The sequence below is a fragment of the Rhodnius prolixus genome, unplaced genomic scaffold, assembly GCF_049639745.1.
Source record: "Rhodnius prolixus isolate KJV_2025 unplaced genomic scaffold, Rpr scaffold_6, whole genome shotgun sequence".
Lineage (NCBI taxonomy): Eukaryota > Metazoa > Arthropoda > Insecta > Hemiptera > Reduviidae > Rhodnius > Rhodnius prolixus.
In genome coordinates this window covers 37061867-37083808 of record NW_027411634.1, presented here as the reverse complement: position 1 = coordinate 37083808, position 21942 = coordinate 37061867, and the positions used below count along the sequence as shown (strand labels likewise).

Below are 21942 nucleotides of genomic sequence, written 5' to 3'. Positions count from 1 at the left end.
CCCACCGACCGTACTAGAAAGAAAAAGATACAAAAAGAACTTAATTAGTTTAATTTTTAATTAAGAATTCTTTAATTAAAAAAAGTCAAATTAAAGTCAAACTAAAAGTCAAATTCCTCAGATCTAGATCTGTAGTGGCTAAATAAAGATTAATTCACATGGGGAGAAAGATGACCGAACAAAGGGTCCTTCACAGTCCCGAGGAGTGAAGAAGAAAAAGAAGGCCAAACAGGACGCTGCGGCAGTAGGCCTCAGGGAAAATCATTAAATGGGAAAGCAGAGAAAGCAGATTTGGAACCAGAAAGCGTCCTCAAGTACACTAGGAAACATGCTTAATTTACAACTGTTGCCTCCTCCAAAAGGAGTTCTTTATTTTCTTAATAATTCGTGGCACGAAATTATTAACACAATTCACGGTTACCTAAATACTCGTAGAATTACTCTAAACTCATAACTATTACAAAATTTGATTCACTCAACTTTAAAGGCTGAAGAAATTAAACAAGGACTACGAATAGGCAGCAAAAGTTTTGAAGGGATAGGTATTCCAAGAGTGGACTCCACTTAATCGGTCTAACCATTCTTTCATTCACGCCTTACGATGGCCTTGACGGCTCCTATCAGTCCGATACCAACAGCCTGTCATTAACAGTCGAGCTACACCTTTTAAACTTCTATGCAATCCCCAAATAAAAGAGCATAATTATTAAATAGTTTTGGCAGAAAAAAATGCGTTGATTAAGAGTTAGTAATATAACCATATTTGTGAAGATATCACCACGGACTCAACCATCATTTATCAATCAAATAAAACACTTTTTTTTTACCTGCGCTAATTCTTGTTCAGCCTTATTTAACTTCGTAGTAAGTTCTTTAACTTTCTCCGTCAAATCTTTTTCAGTATCAGCTAACTTTTTCTTGCCTAGTCGTTCTACTTCTCGTAACTTCCATTCAAAGTCGTCCAACATTTGTACTTCACGATTTGAGTTTAACGATCGTAACTGTTCAAATTCTTTTTTATATCTGACCTCCATTGCTTCTTGTTCAGTTAACGTGGCGTCTAATGCCTGAAAATAAATAATACGACTTTCGTGACATAATATATATTAAATAAGTCTTCATTATGTCAGTGAAACTGAATCGAGAGGAAAAAATTGAATTTTAGATGTCTCTCACAATACTACACAAGTTTCTCTACCTTATTTTGTAATAGTTTCTTAATAAATACCTTTTTTTACTTTCTATTGAAATTCAGACATTATTGCGTCTATTTTTAACAAAAACGCTGCTTTCGAAATTAATGAAAAAAGCTCAGTTTCAAAACTAAAAGTAAACTTATTGGAATATCTGCTAGTAAAGTAATCGCCTATTTTTTCAGGCGGGGCTTAACGTCTAACTACCAATTAGGTGGCGTGGACGGGGGCAGAAGCTCATACTTAACTATAAATATTTTTTCTACCAAATAAAAAGTAGTCATACGTGGGATTCTTACAAGGGATCTCCCAATTTCATAGCCACTTTACCACTGGACCAACCCTTGCCCCTAATCGCACCTCAGGAGGCCTTCATTGGTTACGATATTGCCACTACTCAAGGAACATCCACTATAATCACCAGCTTTACATCCCATGCTCTCGCTATTCCCAATTGTTAAAGAATTCGTAGCTGGAAACCTTTTCGAACCAAATGAAGAAATGATAGCAATCATTTTGCTTCTGTGCAGGGTATTTTGCACATCTTTCTTGAACATGATGCATTTACTCACTTCAGAAATTGAATGAATTCAATTAAAATAGTTTGATAAAGTGCATTAAACAAAAACAAGCCTACATCCATTCATAGAAGAATAAATGCACTTTAAAAAACAGCTTTTACAGCTAGGATGACAATGTTCACTTTCCCTTCGTTTTCTAAAACATATTTATGTCACATATATATTACAAACAACAGCCTAATAGTTGAAGCAATAATGTAGCAAATTTTTTCAGCTCTGAATAAAGTTATAAAATTTTATTTGCAAAAAGAACAAAAAAAAACTTCATACTAAATAAAAAAAAAAGGTGTACGAATATCTAAGACATATACCAACATCTAACAAAATACTTGACTTACAATTTAAACAATAACATATATACGCTACATACTTACTTGTCGGATCAATTGTATTTCTTGATCGCGCTCTCTTTCAAGTTTTTTAATGGATTCCTCCAGTTTCAATTTGTCCTGTCGGACCTGCTCCAGTTCGGCTTCTAATTCAACTACCTTCTTTTCAGCTTCCTTTAGCTTTTCTACATCACCTTCTGATAATAATTTACTTTCTGGAAACACAACAATACCGACTGTTTATGCGAGAAAACTGAACTGTTAAAAATGTTACGAATTTCAATCAAGCCTGGCGATAGACTATTTGTGAGTTAGGATATTTGAAAAAAAAGAAAAGGATAATATAATGTAGAATCATATTAAACTAGTCCCATATTTGTTCCAATAAATAAAAAAACTCAAAGTGAAGAGAACTATTTGCTCTTCCTAAAGATGAATTGCTGTAATGAATAGTGGATTTCTGCCATAGATCCATTAGCAACGAAGTGGTTACCTTCATCGATATTTTATGGAATGTGAAAGGATTAGACCGAATAGTATTTTCTGGTAAAACATATAACAGGACAAAATGTCAGGCCTCTGAATGGATTGCAGAAATAGTACAAAAGGGTATTTTCTTTTTTATATCTTCAACTCACCTGCATTACATATCCTAAGGGTTAATTCAGTATTACGACATTTGTACTCGTGAAGTTCATTTTCAAGTTGTATAGACTTTTGTTTCACAGCTTCAGACTCAATATAAGCGGCTTCCAGTTCGGCACGCTGCCCTGCAATGAAGGAATTACGTACTTATTAAATACTTTGCAATAAAATATTTCCATTTACAAAAAAAGAAGTAATAAAAAAAAAATATCTGGTAGTTGAACAAACTCCTTACAACAAAATATTCAATTTCTTTTTGTTGATCCAATTCTTTCTATGATATTGCAAAAATTCATCAAGCATTGAACTGATGATTGATATAATTAAATTAGGAAAAGACTTTTAAAACTATAATTTATGTATAAAATTATAGAATCTACCTGGTTTTTAATTGACATCTAATAAGATGTTAAGATGTTACTTAATAAAGTAAAATAATTTCACAAAATTATTTTCAGAGATAAAAATATAACGAAAGCGTCAACGGCAGCAAAAAATTCTTCTTTTTTTAACGTTCAGATATTTTTGAATATTTATCGTTCTCGGATATTAATTGACGTCATTGCAGCGAAATTCCCTCAATTTATACAATTCTATATATAGTTAGTTACATTATATATTTTCACCTAAATTCCAAGTCTACAGACAACTATAAACATATATATTCAGAATTCTTACAAGGTATTTAATTAATTTATTGGAGTTTGTCTGTAGTCTTAGACCTGTTCACTTCGTGTAGTCGTTTACTGTGTTTTTCACATAGTTTATGCGAAGTTTTTGTCACAAAAATTTGCATGTGTTTAGAGTTGGTGACGAGGAACCCTTATGCAAAATTTTTAAAAAATCTATCGAAGCGTTTCTGAGTTATTTTGGATTGAAAATTACGATTGAATTTATAAAAAGTGTAGTAGTGTGTGACTTATCTATCTTGTATTGGAGTGGGGTTGACTGGAGTGTATTGAAGCGCATCGTTGGTGGGAGGTGTGTACAAACAAGATTTAAAGTATTTAAACAAACTTTATTTACTTGTGTTTATTGACATTTATTTTATTTTCTTCAATTTTGTTGGCTCATACTTTTCTTTCTTTCTTCCGTATTAAATAATTATTGTTTTAATTAAAATTTTTGGATTAATTTTATTTGAACACCGTGGTTGTGTTAATGCCTAACACAATAAAAGAACACTTGCCTATATTAGGGAATCAAGACACTCCGACTAGAGTTAACAAAGTTATACCTAAAAGATTACGCTCTTCTCCGGAGTCATCTGGTGCAGTAAGTCTAAAAAAAGTTAAATCTACTAGCGACATGGCAGAGATACATAAAGAAGTAGGAAGAATGTCTGGAAAGGATTTGTTAGAGCAAATTAGTTCTCTTATTGATGGAAAACTCCTTGCAAGTAAGGATGACATTGAGTCAATTAAAACTGAATTATTTGAAATTAAAAAGGAAAATCTGAGTTTGAAGGGGGAAGTTGAATCGTTGAGAGAAGAAATAAAGAAAAGAGATATTAAGTTGGAAGCATTAGAGAACTTCACTAGGAGAAATAATCTGCTTTTTAAGGGAGTTAAAGGAGATAGGGGTGCGGAGAGGGAGACAATTATTAAGTTCTGTAGGGAGGTGCTGGGCACGGAAGTGTCAGACTCGGTGCAGGAAGCTTATAGAGTTGAAACATCCTTTCCTATGATTAAAGTTGTGTGTGCCGGCCAGAAGCAGGTCCTGGATATCTTAAGGAACTCAAAAAGGCTTAAAGGAACAGGGTTTTTTTATTGATAGAGATTATTGCTGGGAAACAAGAGTGAAGCGTGGGAAACTGTTTAGGTGTAGAAAGGAGTTTCTGCAGAAAAACCCGGGTCTGAAAATTAGAATTGTGGCGGACACACTAATAATGGAAGGTCGCCGATTCAAGTGGGATGAGAAAGAGGGGCTAAAAGGCGCCAGTGAGGAGGATCAAGAATGGATGGAAAAACTTAGTGCTGAGAAATGAGAAGAGCTCGTCTGTCGGAATCATCTTCGTAATAATTCAAAGGCTAAAACTTTAAATATTTTGTCGTACAACATTTCTGGTTTAAAAGGTAAAATGGATAACAATTTATTTCTTAATTTTGTAAAGTCATAAGATATTTTCATTTTATTGGAAACATTTGTGATGAAGGATAATATTAATTATTATGAAAAATTTTTCTCTGAGTATAAATTAAGGTGGTTATATGCAAAAAAAGTATTTAATAAAGGACGAGCAAGTGGTGGCGCTCTTTTGGGCATTAAATTGAATATTGTGTCTAATTTGGTCTTTTTTTCAGATGTATTTAACAGAACAGTAATTTCTGTTAGAAGTTCTAATTTAAATCTTGTAATAATTCCTATTTATTTGAACTGGGCTTCCTGGGATGAAGAACTTGCTAGTTTATCGTATTTTTTAGACAATTTATCTAATTCGAAATTTATGCTAATAGGGGATTTTAATGCGCGAATGGCAGATAGGCAAACACTTCCTGATGAGCTTGTTATTATGAATCCCATGTGTAGTCGTGTTAGAAAGTCAAAAGATCTTGTCTGTAATGGAAATGGGCTTAAAGTTTTGGACTTGTGTGATGGTTTAGGCTTGTTGATATTAAATGGTCGATTCCCAGATGATTCGGAGGGAGAGGTTACGTTCATAGCCGGAAGGGGTAACTCAGTGATTGACTATTGTGGTGTATCTTTTGACTATATACAATTTATTAAGTCATTCACTGTTAAAACAGAAATTTTCTCTGATCATCTACCGATTGAATGTAGTATCGCTATTGATATATCTAAAGATGAAACCTGCGAGTCGCGCTTGTTGCCTAGGCTATCTTGGCGCGATAGCAAACTTAATGTTTATAGAGAAACGTTGACAAGTCTTATAACAAATATCGATGTTCTTCCCGAAGACCCTCAGGAAAGTGTGAATTTACTAACGGGTCTTATTAAGAAATCTTGTCATTTACAGAGCTCTAAAACCCTAATGAAAATAGTCCGGCACAAGCCTTGGTTTGATTACCAGTGTCTACAGTCTAGAAAGAGGGCATTTAAGTTGTTAAATTTGTTTCGCAGGACCAATTCTTGTATAGTTAAAATAGCTTATTGCGAAGCCAACAACAGTTTCAACCTACTTTGTAAAGCAAAGAAGGAGCAGTTTTTTCTTTCTATAAATGAGCAGCTGAAATCCGTAAGGGATTCCAAGCAATTATGGACTTTAATTAATCACCTAAGAGGTTCCAATTTTGCCTATAATAATAAAATTTCATTAAGTGAGTGGGTTGCACATTTCCGATCGCTGCTTAATCCCTCCTCACATCCTTGCCCGACTCTGTATGCTGAGCCTTGTGTTAGGTCTCCTACCTTGGACGCCCCTTTCTCCTATGAAGAACTACATATGGTAGTGTCTAATCTAAAAAATAATAAATCCCCAGGGTACGACAGAGTTAGTTACGAATTTTATAAGTATGCCCCTACATCTTTTCTACATAAACTGCTGTCATTGTATAACTATATTTTTGAGTCTGGTACAGTGCCCCTAACATTTTCAAGATCTCTAATAGTTCCGCTGCACAAATCAGGAGATGTGAACAGGGTGTGCAACTATAGGGGCATTTCTTGTATTGATTCTATGGCCAATATTTTCTCCAGTCTTCTCTTGCGTCGCATTGAACCCTTTGTCAAAGACAATGACTTATTAAGTGAATGCCAGGCTGGGTTTAGGCGAGGTTATTCTTCCCTGGATAATCTTTTTATCCTAATCAGTGCTGTTAACATCACGTTTGCTCAACCCAGGAAAAAGCTTTATTGCTTTTTTGTAGATTTCAGAGCGGCATTTGACAGTGTTCATCGCTCCTCCTTGTTTCTCAAACTTTTTAATATTGGGATCTCATCCAAGCTCATCTCGGCTCTCCAAGCTCTGTATTCGAGATCGGAATCGGCGGTCAGAAGCAAGGACGGGGTGTCTGAGTTTTTCTCTGTTGGTACTGGGGTTAGACAGGGTTGTGTCCTCAGTCCTCTTTTGTTTTCTATATTTCTAGATGATTTGCCCCCAGTGTTAGAGGGTGGAGTCCGACTAGGAACCACTAAGGTGAAGGTACTATTGTATGCTGACGATGTCGTCCTGATGGCGGATAACCCGCTTCTCTTACAGAGAAATATAAATATTTTGGAAACATACTGTAAGCAATGGAACCTACACATTAACCTTAGTAAATCTAAGATCCTAGTTTTCCGTAGAGGTGGTCGATTGGGATCTCGTGAGTGCTGGAGATATGGGGGTCAGAAAATTGAGATCGTAAAAACCTACAATTATTTGGGAATCACACTGTCCAGTCGGCTCTCCTTCTATGAACATTTTAAGAGGAAAATCTCAGTTGCCAAACTTGGTATTAATACCACGTGGGCCAATGTGATTTCGGTGAATGATGCGCCATTGCGGGTCAAATATCAAATTTATAAGACTGTATCTCGGGCAGTAGCATGTTATGGTGCTCAAGTGTGGGGGCATGAACAATATGAATTGTTGGAGAAATTTCAAAGATACTTTCTTAAAAAGTTGTTCTCTCTTCCTGCCTGCACTCCCAACTATATGCTGCACATCGAAACTTCCCTAGATCCGGTTTTTCTCTTCACATTGAAACTTAATATAGGTTATTGTCTTAATTTGCTTGAATTACCTGACTATCGCTTGCCTAAGATAGTGGCCATGGAAGTAATTAGGCGTAAATTATCATGGTTTTCTTCGTGGATTAGTTTATCCCAATTGCATGGTGTACACTTTGACTCATCAATCCAGGATAAATCCGTATGGTCAAAGCAACTAGGCTCATTAATTTCTACTTTAACACGTTTTTATAGGAAAGAATCTCTTGAGCGTGCTAGAAATTCTGATAAGTATCTGTTGTATCGAGCTTTAATAGAAAACAAGGAAGATTTCGGTACTCATTGCGGGTTGAACTCAGTGACTTGTTTTAATTTATCTGATCTGAGTTTGTGGTTTAAACTCAAAGGGGAGCTCTTAAATTTAAATAGAGTCCCGTGGATGGAGAGGGATCCGGACAAGGAGTATTGCCAGGTGTGTAATCTTCGGCAGCCTGAGACTCTTTATCACTTTCTTGGGGAATGTCCAGCATTTGTTGACTCGCGAAAAAGGTTCTTCGGCTCTGATCTCATTTCTGGTGGATTTATTGTTGAATTGTTTTCCACATCAGATCGGTTATTGCTTAAATTTGCTCGTCATATTTGGGGCATAAGAAATTTAAGATTGTCAAACTAAATATCGTATGTACTCTTCACATAAGGAATGTACACTTCTTTAGGCAGTATAATTCAGAGAATTTAATAATTCTTTTTTTCTTTCTTTCTTTCTTTTGTCTCTTTTTATTTTTATGTGATCTTATTCATTTCTTTTTCTATATATTTTTTATATCTGTATTTTCTTTGTTTTTTGTGTAGAAGTTTCCTAATTTATATTTTACTTATTACATTATTGTAGATATCTTTTCTTTTTTTTTTTTTTTTACTTAAATTTACATATTACTTTGCTTCAATTGCAAATAGTAATTTTATTTTTGTATCTACTTATGATATTGTACTTAAGACAAACTCCGGCAGACGGTCTAGCCATGCCTATTGTACTTATTTTTATATATCAGTTTTTGTATTTATTTTCTTTCGTATAAATAAAGTACTATTTAAACTAAACTAATTAATTTATTGAACTATTAATCACATCAAGGTAGATGATTAAGAGTTGACCGAGGACAGATAAATGAATTTAATTGATTTATATTAGTTCTCGATGCTTAAATGTAACAAATTCAATAAAATATTTAAATGTACGCTTCCAACATAATTGCCATCATCTCCCTCAAACCTCATCTTTTTGTCAATGATAAAAATGAATGAGGGTACCTTTAGAGAGCATATATATAATCATTTTAGAAATTAGAAATTTTTATTAAATTTTATCTCTATTTCTTTTAGAGAAATTCTGTTGTATACTTGGATAGACTGTTGCGTTACACATGTAAAGAAGAACACAAACGTCATAATGATACCTAAGCCATTAATACGAAGCATTCAATGTACGATATAACTCTTGCCAAAAGTTTAAAAGTAATAACAATTTTAAAGACAATAGTCGGTCCTATCTATATTTATATTTGCTAATTGACCTATGAACTAGTTTTGAACTATTTGCCAACTAAATGTTGACAAACTGTCACAAGAAAACATTTATATTTAATGAGTGTAAAAACTGTACAAAAAATAAAACATGCGAAAACATAAACATCTATTAACAATATCATTTTTAAATGTCAAATGACAACTCTCATAAGATTTGACTCCATTATTATTTATTCTCTACCTTATCCCAATTAACATTTAAATAAATTGCATTCCAGTTAAAAAAAAGGTTTTCATTTACTGAAATTTTGATATGAAATGAATAACGTACTTAAACTCGAGTAAATGATAGACGTAGGTAAACCTTAACTGTAATCGTCTTTTACAACTCTCAGACTGCTCTTGTAAAGGTCTGCACACTATTATTTAAATAATAAAGCATAATATCATTTGGAATCATTTCTCCCATTTAATATTTAAAAATACTAATTAAGTACGATTGCAGAGAAATAACAGGTTAAAGTTGCACATTAATTCGGTACAGATGATTACGTGACTCGGTAACCTGATAAGGTGGCCTGGCATCCATTGTTGACTGTATATTTTGAATATACGTTATCGTAATTAGTCTGGATTCAAATTCATTGTAATATTACGAAACAACAAAGCGGAATAAATATAAATATACTTCCAAGTACTCTAAAATAACAGAAGACAGGTTTTTTCCCCTACGATTTGACGTTAATTTAAATGAGCCAAGCGATGAGCAAATCTTTAGCATACTGTTTTTAGTATTTTTTTTATTATAATTTTTTTTTATAAATATCAAAATATGAAATGTTTGCCAAAATTAAAGCAGTATTTCTCAGTTATTCTTTTCTCTAATTTTAATTATTATGAGATGTTGCAAAAACTCTTAATAAAAGAGATAAATAGTAGCATTAGTAGTTGCCAAAAATAGTATTTGTACTTTTATTTAAAGAAATCGTATACAATGTGTTGTTCCGTGCAAGAAAATAACAGCGCAATATGCTTGTTTTTATTAAAAATAATTTATATGTTTGCCAACTTATTTACAAAATATAATTGAAAAAATGAAGAATTTATTTTTTGTATTTAGTTACGCATTATTAAAGATGCCTTTAGTCGAATGCTGTATTCCCGACCCTTGAAAATGTAATTAAAATCTGTTGTGACCGCACACAAAACAATATCTTATACCATACCCTGATCCTAACTTTTTCTTTAAATTTCGATTTTTTGTTAAATTTTGATAGCTCTCCGTATTTCATAGTAATACTAATAAACCACTGTAACCACTTATAATAGAAACGACACTACCAAACTCTCTAGAACCACTTTAAGCTTTACCAAAATAAATTCTGAAAGAAAATGCTAGGCCTACATACATGCATTGGGTGTGCTCTAACAGTTGTACTTCCGATGTTCAAAAAATTAACTCAAATTGTGTTGTTTTAGCTCAACTATAGCCGTACTTATAAACTTGTTACATATGCGGATTTCAAATAGCATGCATTCAGACTATTTTACAAAGCTTTTACAGGGCATTTGTTTGTTGGTCGGAGCCTGACTAGTTGAGTCATCATAATTCTTGAGTATTCAATAGCAAAATGAGCGTTTTTATTATTATTAGACTCTGATTAAATTAATAATTCCCATCGAACGTCGCGCAATGAATTCTGACAGCAAAATGAATACTTTATAATTTCATCCAAAATTAATAAAACAAAAATAATCCAGTGACATGTACTGCACCTTTGCTTTCATAGAGTAATGGAGAATACGCCCCTGGGCATTTATGCGTGTACTGACTAATGATTAATTGAAGTTTTCAAAAAAATATAGAACGTAAAGTAAGATATCCTTAAAAAGAAAATACCGATTCAGTTAAAATCCAATTCCATAAAAATAAGATCGATTAAAGAATTATGGTCGGCTCCTCTGCAGGTACCTCAATAATACTTCAAATTTAACGTACATTAAATAAAAAAATTGACATTTTTTCGTCTCGCATTCAATCACGCATTCAAAATCTGTAAGATTGCAATACATTTACGGGGAGTTTTTCTACAATATTACATATATTAGGCAGTAACGACTGTAGTTTCAAAAATGTGGCTAAGATTTATAATTTGTGATTAACGCTTTTAAGAAGCATCCTTTGACCGAATCCGTGAATTTGTACGGCAATCAAACTATTATTTCTCTCTTACCTTTCCAAAGACCAAAATAAAGATTTTTTGGACAAAAGTTTTTAAATAATAAATTTGAAATCAGATAGTTAATACCTCAACCATGGTATTAATGCAGAAATTATGGTTGAATAAGCTTGCTTTTTACTGTACTTTTCTAAGAATGTGCTATTTAATAAAAAATATTTTAAATATAAGTGTTCGAAAACTTTTCGAGAAATATGCGCAAAACAGAGAAATCCAATCAGTAGTAAGCAGATTTGGACTTAAACCTTATTGTCTTACTATCTGAGTTAGAACCACCCAAAACAGAATACTAATAATAAAGCATAAAAAAATAGTTTGGGAGGTATTCTGCATTAAATATCAACCAACATGGACACCAAAATACAGATATTACACTAAAAAAAATTGTTTGAAACTGAAGAGTACTCAAAAATATAACATATTTCCAGAGGAAGCTCAGTTTTAAAAATTACCACAAACTTAATACTTACTTATTATTAGAGAATTAAGAGAAAGTAATAAAATGAAATACTACAGCTTACGTTCTATTCCAGAAGCTTTGACCATAATCTCCTGTTGTAGTTTGGTTATTTGTTCATAAAGTTCATGCACTGGAATTAACGATCTGCTATCCAAGTCTACAGTATTCATTATTGAATCAGTCCTGGAACACATAAAAATACGAAAAGTTAAAATAATTTAGAATAGAACATTTTCAGAAAAATAACTTATGCGCCCATTTTCTTTCTTTAATCTATTTTAATATTCCCTTTTTGATGAGAGCATTCATTCATAAATAAATAGATTCATTCAAAAAGACGAGTCTGTTAACTGCCGGTAAACATTTAATCAAGCTTAACGTAGCGTGAAGTGTGTTCTATTAAAAAAATGTCTGGAAAGATCTTTCACTGGAGTCAGTTCTAAATATAATATTCCCCAAAGTTGGATTTGTGTCAACTTCTGCTTATTTTTGATCCTATCAATGTTTAAAATTAAACTATAAATAAAGGAAATGTTACTAATAAAATAATAGATATAAACATCAAGCTCTTCGTTTAGTGAGAATTATATTCCAATTTAATTATAGAATTTATTATAATTACAATTAATTTGTCAAATTAATGCATTGTCACAGAAACATTGTTATTACTTTGAAACTGTGGAAAGTTGACTTTAGACTAGATGTTAACACCGAAAATTGATATTTCGACTCGATGTCAATACTAGGTAATTTAGGTAAAATCAGCTTAGCCTCGACACTATAATAAAACTAGAAAATACATTTAGATAAAATGATCAATTGGCAGTGCCTGTTTACTAAATCCATTTTTCCATTTTTGCGATTGCTCATAGCACTGATATACATCACTTACTTTGAATTGTTACATTTACCCTTTAAAACGTTTGTGACCTTTTAAATGGACACATTATTTTATTTCAAGAAAATATATTTATGTAAATTACGTTTAGGAAAAGTGGTGAGAGAAATCAATTTTTTTAAACAATTATCATCAAAAACATAGGCGCACATAATATACTGAAAGCATGGCTGGCCTTAACTCTTGTTCATTATTGCAATGTTGAAGAAAATAATGTACGCAGGGTACTACCATTGGTAAAAATATTTTAAGAATGTAAGAAGAAATAATGCCTATGAACAAACATGACTTTGGCCCACGGCCATCCCTTAAAACTGACATTAGATACCGAGAACAGTATCCCTTACAAAGATGGGAAACCCACAACTATTTTTAGTCTAAAATATTCCTTGAAACTAAAATTAAACTGGAATGAAAGGAATGGATATTTACTTACAAATTTATTTAATACTACTGATAACAACAAACGAAATTGTTATTGATATTAAAATATGTAAGTATTGGTGAGGGTCGATTGAAATGTTTGCTATGGATGAAAATAGTAGATTAACCTTCGCAAAGGAACCCCAGTCTGGTGTTTGGCCTATGTCCAGTGGGAGATTAATCGAAAAGGCCAATAAAACAGTCTTACAACTCACGATTATTTTTTTTTTAAGAATATTCATGATCAATTTTTCTCCTTGACATTAGCCACGACGCCATAAGTAAAGTAATACCATTTATTTCAGGCTTTAACGTCCAACTACGAAACCAAGTGTCGTGGACGGAAAGTTACAAAAGTACATAAAATTTTTTGTCGAAGAGCTTAGACAAAGGGGAATTGTGACAACTACGGGAATTAGTTATTGAGGACATATCATATAGAAAATATGATAAAAAATGTATGTGATTAAAAAACAGTGAAGTAGGCTATCAAATTATTCAGGTCACAAAGAGCCTTCAGAATGGAGAAAGTTACGAGGCTTCTACAATGTTTAAAATGTTTTTGAAGAAAATGAAGATTAGGAAAAAAAAAAGCAGAATCTATAAACGAAAAACTCTCAAATCTTAATGCAAAATTTCCTTCGAAACTTGAAAATTCCAGCGATTCATTGAATTCTTATGAGATGTAATAAATCCTTCTTAGAATTAAATCTACCCACTTCTCACACTGAAGTTCCTTAATCAAATTGTACGGAAACGTTTTCAATAGAAGTTAGTGTTTGAATAATACAACTTGAAAAGTTAATGTTAAAGTAAAAAACATAAACAACCAAAAATAAAAACATCAAACAGTACTGGCGTCAGTTTGCAGTACTTCACTTTTAGACGGGTCAAGGCGTTTTCTTTTTTTAAACAGATTGTTACGATTTTTATCGTTTTCGATGTAAACATAGACATTAACCACAATTCTAAGATTAACGGACTATCAGTCATTGTTTTGTGAATTTATAACCAAAAATGAACATTTCTTCTAATAATTGATTGTTTTCGTTTATTAACAAAAACTGTTTGAAAAAAAAAAACAGTCTACAACAGCCAGATGTTCAACTTTATTAATAAATCTTGTAATACTGCTACATTTAGAAAGGGAAATAAACAAACGGTAATTTTTTACCGTTAAGTGCCAAATGAGTTTTTTAAATATCTGATACGGATATAAATATAATAAAGTGAATCTTCAAGATTATTTTAAGCATCCGTACAAATCAACAAGCTTTGGCAAAAGACGCAAAAGAGAAATTTACATTTTTGTCACTAAATCCATACACCAGTATCTCTTAATATTTCCAAAGATTAGTGGTATCATAAAGAAGTAGCAGTGACAAGTTTTAGATAAGTTTTCAGTTTGGAATGGTTGCTACCAAGTGGGCCTTAAGAGCGGTATTACTGGGCGATTCCTCTCAATCTGACCCGATGAAAGGCTTCGGGGCGGTTTTGAAATGCCCGTTTCACCACATCCCTAGAAGATTTTGGGTTGATTGGATCAAGGCAACTGGCGTACCTCCCAGCTTTCACACATTGACTAAAGGAGGCAGAGTTCCCTTACGGTAATATTTGGGCTTTTGACAATTTACAAGGCACGATTTGCCCAGTAAAATTCTCTAAAGGAGCTTTCTTTATTTGTTGTGGCAGCACAAAACGAGAAGGCTTATGATTGCTTGCAATCGAGAGTTTGAGATGTAAGACCTCGGACAATTGCCGACTTAAGCATAACAAAACTCTGGAGAAGAAAAACAAATGCTTTGGAATAGTTCCAAGAGCATAAAATTACTAAAGCTATTACATAGCAGACTGTGATCGACAGGATATGAAAGCCACAGTGAGGGGTGCCCAGAAATCCTTAAGAAAGGATTGTTGGTCGTCCCGAATTGCGTTATTATAAAAGAGAAACAAACTGAAGGTAAGGAAAAGTATAAACTTATTCAAAATGAAGTCTCATATCCCGAAATTTTTTTGACGTAAAGGCAGATTGTACTCGTAAACAACTTCGGTATTAATACCATGAAAATGATTTTTATTGTATAAAGTATTTACCTGTAAATTTTTGCAAGATTGAACATCTTTTTCCTAGATTAGTTAAAAACAAAATATGCCATCAAAAGGGTCGTGTTTTAATAATTAATTAGTAAACATTTTGTCCATTAAAACATTTCTTACAATTAGAATGTACTTATTTCCATTTCTCAATATCTACACTGTAAAAGTCAAAAAATTAATAAAGAATATGAAATGACAAGAAAAAAAAAAATGAATAATAAGTAAATGAGCAATTTCGTTGTAACAATCTTAAGAATATATTTTGTGACGAAAATAATGCGGAAGAAATTCGTTTAGTAGAGTTAATAACAAGGATGTTTATTAGAACAACACTACGCTTTATTTTAGTGTTTTCTTCATTCGTTTTCTCTTCTCGGCCTCTAATGCTCTAGTAATAACATTGCGCCTAGACGCAATCTCTTCTTGGCTCACGATTGCCATTTTATAAATATGCCAGTTGTGAACAGCTGGGAGGCAAGCGAGCTGTTCTCGCAAACTGTTCACCTCGCAGAGATATGCTACCCTAATCTTTTATCTAGTTTTATTATTTTATAAATCAGATATTATCTTACTTACTTGGAAAACAATTAGTTTAAAAATAAATAAATAAAAATATAAAAAGAGAATTGCGTATAGACAATTGTATATTTAATTTTATTGTTAATTTCATACGTATAAGAAAGCCTGTTTTTTTTTCTATTTCTAAGAGATTTATTATAAAATTTTTAGTTATTTAATATTTCATCGCGGAAAACAAGAACTGTAAATAGACATTAAGGTTTACAGTTTTAAAAAATAAATAAAAGTAATAGCACTCTTACAGTAAAATGACAATCTTCAAGAATAATGTATATTTTCATTCCAAAGCATTTTTTTTATTTGTGTGTGCTAACTTCTTGCTTTGAAAACCATAACTTATCACTTCCTTCTTCCTTAGATGGAAACGGTGCAAAGAACTGATTTATCGTTAAAAGTCATCACTTCAAAAATTCCGTATAATCATTACATGAAATTATTTCAACAATAATTCTTTAGTATTTTTCATTTATTTTTGCCACTTAAACAAACTAACCTTTCCAAGAATGAGCTAGCTAAGCAGATCACAGTAAATAATTATTAAAATAAACTTGAGAAGAAAGGCGACATACCGACTGGTAGCAGTTGCGCCATTTGTTACATTTGACGTAACAATTAGAAGGTTTGTAATTCCGACGAACATCCCAAAATAGAATCAAAACTAAAATTGGCATACTTAACAAGCATGTAACAAAACTAGGAACTGCAAGAGTCCGTTCTACACTAGGAGAGCTGCCGACAGGACGATCAACTCTCTGTTCTTACTTTAACTTTGTTGAAATAGTCTAAGTTTATTGCCACCATTTTTATACACACAGATTTCCTTCTTACTTTTTCAAATCTAAAAATGAAGAAATAGAGAAATAAAATTATTAAAAATAGACAAAAAGATGCCAACGTTCTCTGTTATTATTAGTTCTTTTAACATCTACATTAAAGATCTACTCTTTATTTAAACAATTTTTAAATTTAATTATCAACACTATTTAGCTAGCTCACTGAATAAGAAATGACAATATTGCCAATTTAATTTATCATGGTATGTTTCGGTATCTAAATACTGTCCTATTTCGAACTCTCATTCATCTTCCAACATTATTCTATCAGATTCGTTGGTAAATGTATTTTAAATCTGACAAATTTCTAAAGATTTTATGATTATGGTACGGTATTTTCTTTGTGACAGAATTTAATGTTTTGATTACAAGACAGTTCAAGTCCAAGTGATGAATAGGAAATATTTTAATACATAATTGAGAGTAAAACATATATAATGAATTAATACCTATTTTTTCAGACGGTCTTTACTACAACTAACATACTATGTGTTATAGATTGAGGCGACTATCAAACATAAATTCAAATATACTATAAATTTCTCATATAATCCATTAAATAAAATCCAAGGCCTGGATTGGGAATCGAACCCTCAATTGTAAGGCCTGATCATTAACCGCTCAGCTACCGTGATGCCTTAATTCTATGCCTAATCACTGCATAATGTTTTCTTTGTGACTTTTTTATAAGAAAAGAATTGAATACAAAATTGTGCAACATATTTACTTTTCACTTAATCATTATGTACTAAATCAGCTGATTCACTACATTGACATAAATCGAATTAGAAATTTTGGCAGTTCATTCTATCCTTATTTGTTGTGTCATATAAGAACTACATTCAAACTTTGCTCGAAACACGATCTTAGAAGAAAATGTATCCCCAGCTCCTTCCTCAGAAGAATTAAGCAATTCTTTTTTCTAACCCTATGGCATTTGCAAATTTGCATTTTCAATTAAGCCAATTTCTCAAAATGAAAAAACTATAAAGAAATATTTTTCTTACGAATGGCAAGAATCAATATTATACAGAACAAAAGAAGCCAAAACATGAGAGAGTAAAAACAGGCTTACCCCAAAAATTAGGCATCTGACCAATATCTGATCTAACAGGACTATTTTTGTCCAGAACCTATGAATAATCAGGCCGCACTTGCCAACTAGTATCACTACAATATTGGAGATAAAAATTTATACATGAATATACACAAAAAATTCAATCGAGAAATCTTGCCTATCAATAAATATTCCAACTTTTATTCTGCCATCAGTATTGGAAAACTAAAAACATATTTTTACTAAGTGCTATACTTAAGATTAATTTTTTTATTTATCATTAACAAGGCTCGCCACTGGTACAAACTCTTGCTGATGATACTTCCTGGTTTTTTTATGACAAGTAAAATTACTTTTGCAAAAATGACGTGAAACTTTATTGGCAAAAGTCCAATATGAGACATTCTAGACGAGTCAATAACATTCACTTGGTGTCAGCATGAAAATTATGTTTATCATTAATTTTACAGTATGCAGTCGTACGTGTAAAGTCAATGTGTAATGCAAGTTTAAAGTACTTCGATGGGGCAGTTTTCGTGAAAAAAAAAATCTGTGTGCTACACATTAACTTAGTTATTTTACATAACGAAATTTTCTTGCTTGAATCTTTGAATTTGTTCGAAAATATTGCACTTCAAAACCACAATATTTATTCATTATGTATTAACGTAGAAGTTCCCCTTAGCTATTATCTTCGGTTGATCACAAAAGATCTTCACAAATGTTCGGTTGATCTTCATTTTTTCTTACATTTTACCAGGAGAGGAAGTTCTGGTGTCAATCTTTCTTCTAAGCCATTTGAGTGAAATGTGAGGCCACATTATCTTTATAATCAACAAAGGAATTCAGTATGAAGGTCAAATTTTAAATTTGAAATAATCGATTGAGTGGAAATGCCCTTTAATAAATTTTGTAGTTTCTATTTTTTTTCGCTGATATATGTTGGTTTCTAAAAAATTTCTTTTCGTAAATTTCTGTAACAGAATATCGTCCTAGATTTTTCATCAGATTTATTCGATCTAAAAAAACTCCCCTTTTTAAAATGACATACTCTCTAAATACTTGCTAAGATGTAATAAAATTTCTCCAACTGGAAATAGAGAAATAACACTTGGGGGAAGTGTGCATTCCTTAAAGCAGACAACCGAGATGCTTGGAATGCTAGGCTCAAGATAAATTCGAGGCTGGAATTTTTTAACATTTCTAGAATAAGAAAATGAACATTAAGTTAGTGTTAACATTAAAAAAAAAAAAGGTTAATAATTGCTTTTCAGCAAGAGTATACAAGGCCATTTAAGATGATTTATCTTCCCATAAAAATATTTTTACAGATGATATTGCAGACTTTTATTTTTATATTAAATGTTGAAAGACAGACTCCGCTAATTTCTGCAGATTAAAATTCATATTCACTGGAAGTGATTTTATTTTTCAAAATCAAGATATTATTATTCTTTAGACTTGCAAAAAAATTCTGCAATTATTATGGTGCCTTCAAATAGAACAATTATTGTGAACCTTTTTGGTAAATCATGACTCTGAGTCAAGTTATACTTACTAGGTAATTTTCCGTCCTACTGAAAGAAAAAAAAAAAAATACGTTTAGAAAAAAGCCGTATCCAGCCATCATATGCAGATGATGAACATTCACGTAAATAGTCGAGCAAAACATCCAATCTCAAGAGTCACATATTTACCCCAAAACTCTTGAGCTAAAGACAGGTTGGCAGGTATCTCCAAACCAATGAAAAATAGTTATAGGATAAAGTAGCATGAACTTACACCTCAATGCAAGCCAAACGAATGATGGACAATCGCCAACTTCTCAAGTCTTCACAGGCGAACGATGACAAGTAGATTAACTGTGAAGTTTTGAAACAGGATTGGAATTGTAATCTCAGTTTGAGGCAAAAGAAAAAATTAATTCAAAGAGGTTGCTATTCCTTTAAACAAATGGATACAATGTTCTTAAAGAAGAGCCTAGTGTTTTACGCTTTTAATCAATCGCAAAAAAAGGCTTGTTTTTCAGCAAGATATTTCTTGGCTATAAATCTTCTTTTAGACTGAAATTTGAATGGAAGATTTGAATTTATTTTAATCCAACCTTTAGTCAATACTTAGCTTCATCCGACTACCACTTGTTTTAATCTAAAGCATCCTTTCTTTGCGGAAAAAAATTTAATAATTTTACATAGCTAAAAATCGAGTTTTTTTTAAGTTCGATTTTTTTAAAATAAATTTAAACTTCAAGAAAGAACTTCAGGAACAAAAGGTAGAGTTTCATGTCGGAACTCCTCCTTAAAATCAATTTGTGTGAATAGAATTCAAACAAAAACGACAAGTCTTTGTCTCAGAAGGAACAAAGGAAATCGAGAGACTTACTCCGGAAAAAACTGCAGACAAGTAACTGTGATAATTAACCAAATAATGTGGCTACGATGGACGGATATTCTACACCTTTTTTACTATCATTCATTCGCTACGGATTCGTCAGTACAATAGTACGAAAAATTATAGGCAAACCTTTGAAGAGAACAAACGCATGACTTAATTTAATATACAAGGATTATACATATAATTCTCAAAGCGCTACATAACAAAAACAAGTTGCTTTATTTGATTATTTTTTCCTAACTCAATGACCTCAAAACCAGTTCAGTCGATGTAAACTATAAAAAGTAAGTTTGAAACATTCCCAATACTGAAAAAACATCATCAATCAAGACGGCACAGACACAGACAATCCTGACAATTTTTAGCAGACTCAATCTATCAGATAATTAATTCCACGAACTCTCCACGATTACCAGTAACCGAAGATAAATTTCATACAATTTTAAGATGACTGGCTTTTGTCCGAGAACAAAATAAATGAAATATGTCTTTGTACATTACTAATAGGTTTTTCGTGAAACTTGACACCATTATTTCTACGGAACTGAACAAAAAGGAATCTGATGGTGCTGGAGAGCGAGCTACAAGACAGAGTGGGTAGGCTCCCTTGCCTAGTGTTCGCACGAACGGAGTAAGAATACCTCTCCTCTATAATGAGGAAGGTAATGAATCTTTATGCTATTCGAAGTCCCAATGGTTTTCCTAGAATGCATGAAATATTTGGGGAAGATGATATATCATTCTTGGAAGGGAAGGGGGCTTTGGCACCAGGATATGCTTGAGCTGGCTCACCTTCCTTCTTGGAGCTTCATTAGAAAGCCAGGGTAGTTACCAGACGTTGAAATTAGGGGCGCAATAGATCAATTTGGATGCGGTGCAGTACATCTCGTAAGTAAATCTGTACAATAGCAGATTCTTATAATTTTTTACATAACGTTCACAAACACACGAAACAAACATTACCAACTAATTTTTCTTATTATAACTTATTTCTTAATACCTCTTCTTAATGTTTTTAATGTCTGAACCCTAGTTTCATGATTTTTTTTCTCTCTATAAATAGCTGAATTTTATTTGCTTAGTAAATCATAGTAAAACTTTTGTTAAACTAATGACGGTGACGTTCATAACAATTACACCCTTGTAATAAGTCGTAAATATTTTCGTTTTTCTTTCTTCATTTTTAGGATTTTCCTCTCTTTTTGAGTTTTTTTTTCGAGAAACTTTATTTATTTTAATCAGAAGCTTACCCAACCATGCATTTCCCTATTACTTAAAAAGTTCCCTATTAAAAAGTCTTCATCGGTTCGTCACTTTTATTCATTGGATGGATCAGATTCCAGAACTTTTTGGCGGGGAGAGATCATTATTACTAGCAAATCGTACTCAAATTAGAACAGCTTCCTTTCCTAATTTTTATATTAGCAATATTTTCTCGCTTCCTTTAGTTGACTTAATTCATTGTTATTAGTTCTTACCTCCTAACTATTGAAAATGTATTTTTTTGGAAATGAAAGTATATAAATTACAATTATAACATTAAAAATGATAATGTTCCTGGATGGTGCAAGTACTTTTAGACATAATGGGAAATAGGATAATACTACAGAATTCTTGAACTAGTTGAAAATGTCATTCTTGGTTTGTAGACATTTTCTTGGTTAAATCTTTTACAAGATGCGACTTTTTGGCAGAGTGATATATTCTTTTTATTTATGTTAGTGGGCCACAAAGGTGATACAACCATCTTTATACCTTTATATATATATATTTGCAATAGGTAGCTTCCCCTCTTAATATTAAAATAAAAGCACTTGATGTCGCTTACGTCTAGGGGCAGAAGTTTTATTATTTATTTTAATAGTAAAATGACCTTCCTTTTGGAAATAGAGCGTTTAGATAGATCTGGGAATTTCTAGACGTCCCTGAGTAAGAAATGGTTAATACGGCTTTAATTTTTTTTTTCGGCTATTAATAAAGTATAGAACAGATGATAAATATAAGTATTACATCAACATCTCTTTTTCATCTGATTCGCTCAACTAGTATCAACAAGAAATCTGTCAATATTGCTA

At 32.1% G+C, this 21942-nt stretch overlaps 1 protein-coding gene across 4 annotated transcripts in view; it reads right to left on the bottom strand.

The window, feature by feature from the left end:
• The window catches only part of LOC141461046 (uncharacterized), a 40613-nt gene that overhangs the window by 14648 nt on the left and 4023 nt on the right, over positions 1 to 21942 (bottom strand). For all 4 annotated transcript variants that reach the window (XM_074141688.1, XM_074141689.1, XM_074141686.1 and 1 more), the window contains exons 2-5: positions 11648 to 11769; positions 2742 to 2873; positions 2149 to 2318; positions 828 to 1067 (exon numbers count right to left, since the gene is read on the bottom strand). In XM_074141688.1, the coding sequence (XP_073997789.1) occupies positions 828 to 1067; positions 2149 to 2318; positions 2742 to 2873; positions 11648 to 11769 (664 nt within the window). The remainder of the gene's footprint in view (positions 1 to 827; positions 1068 to 2148; positions 2319 to 2741; positions 2874 to 11647; positions 11770 to 21942) is intronic.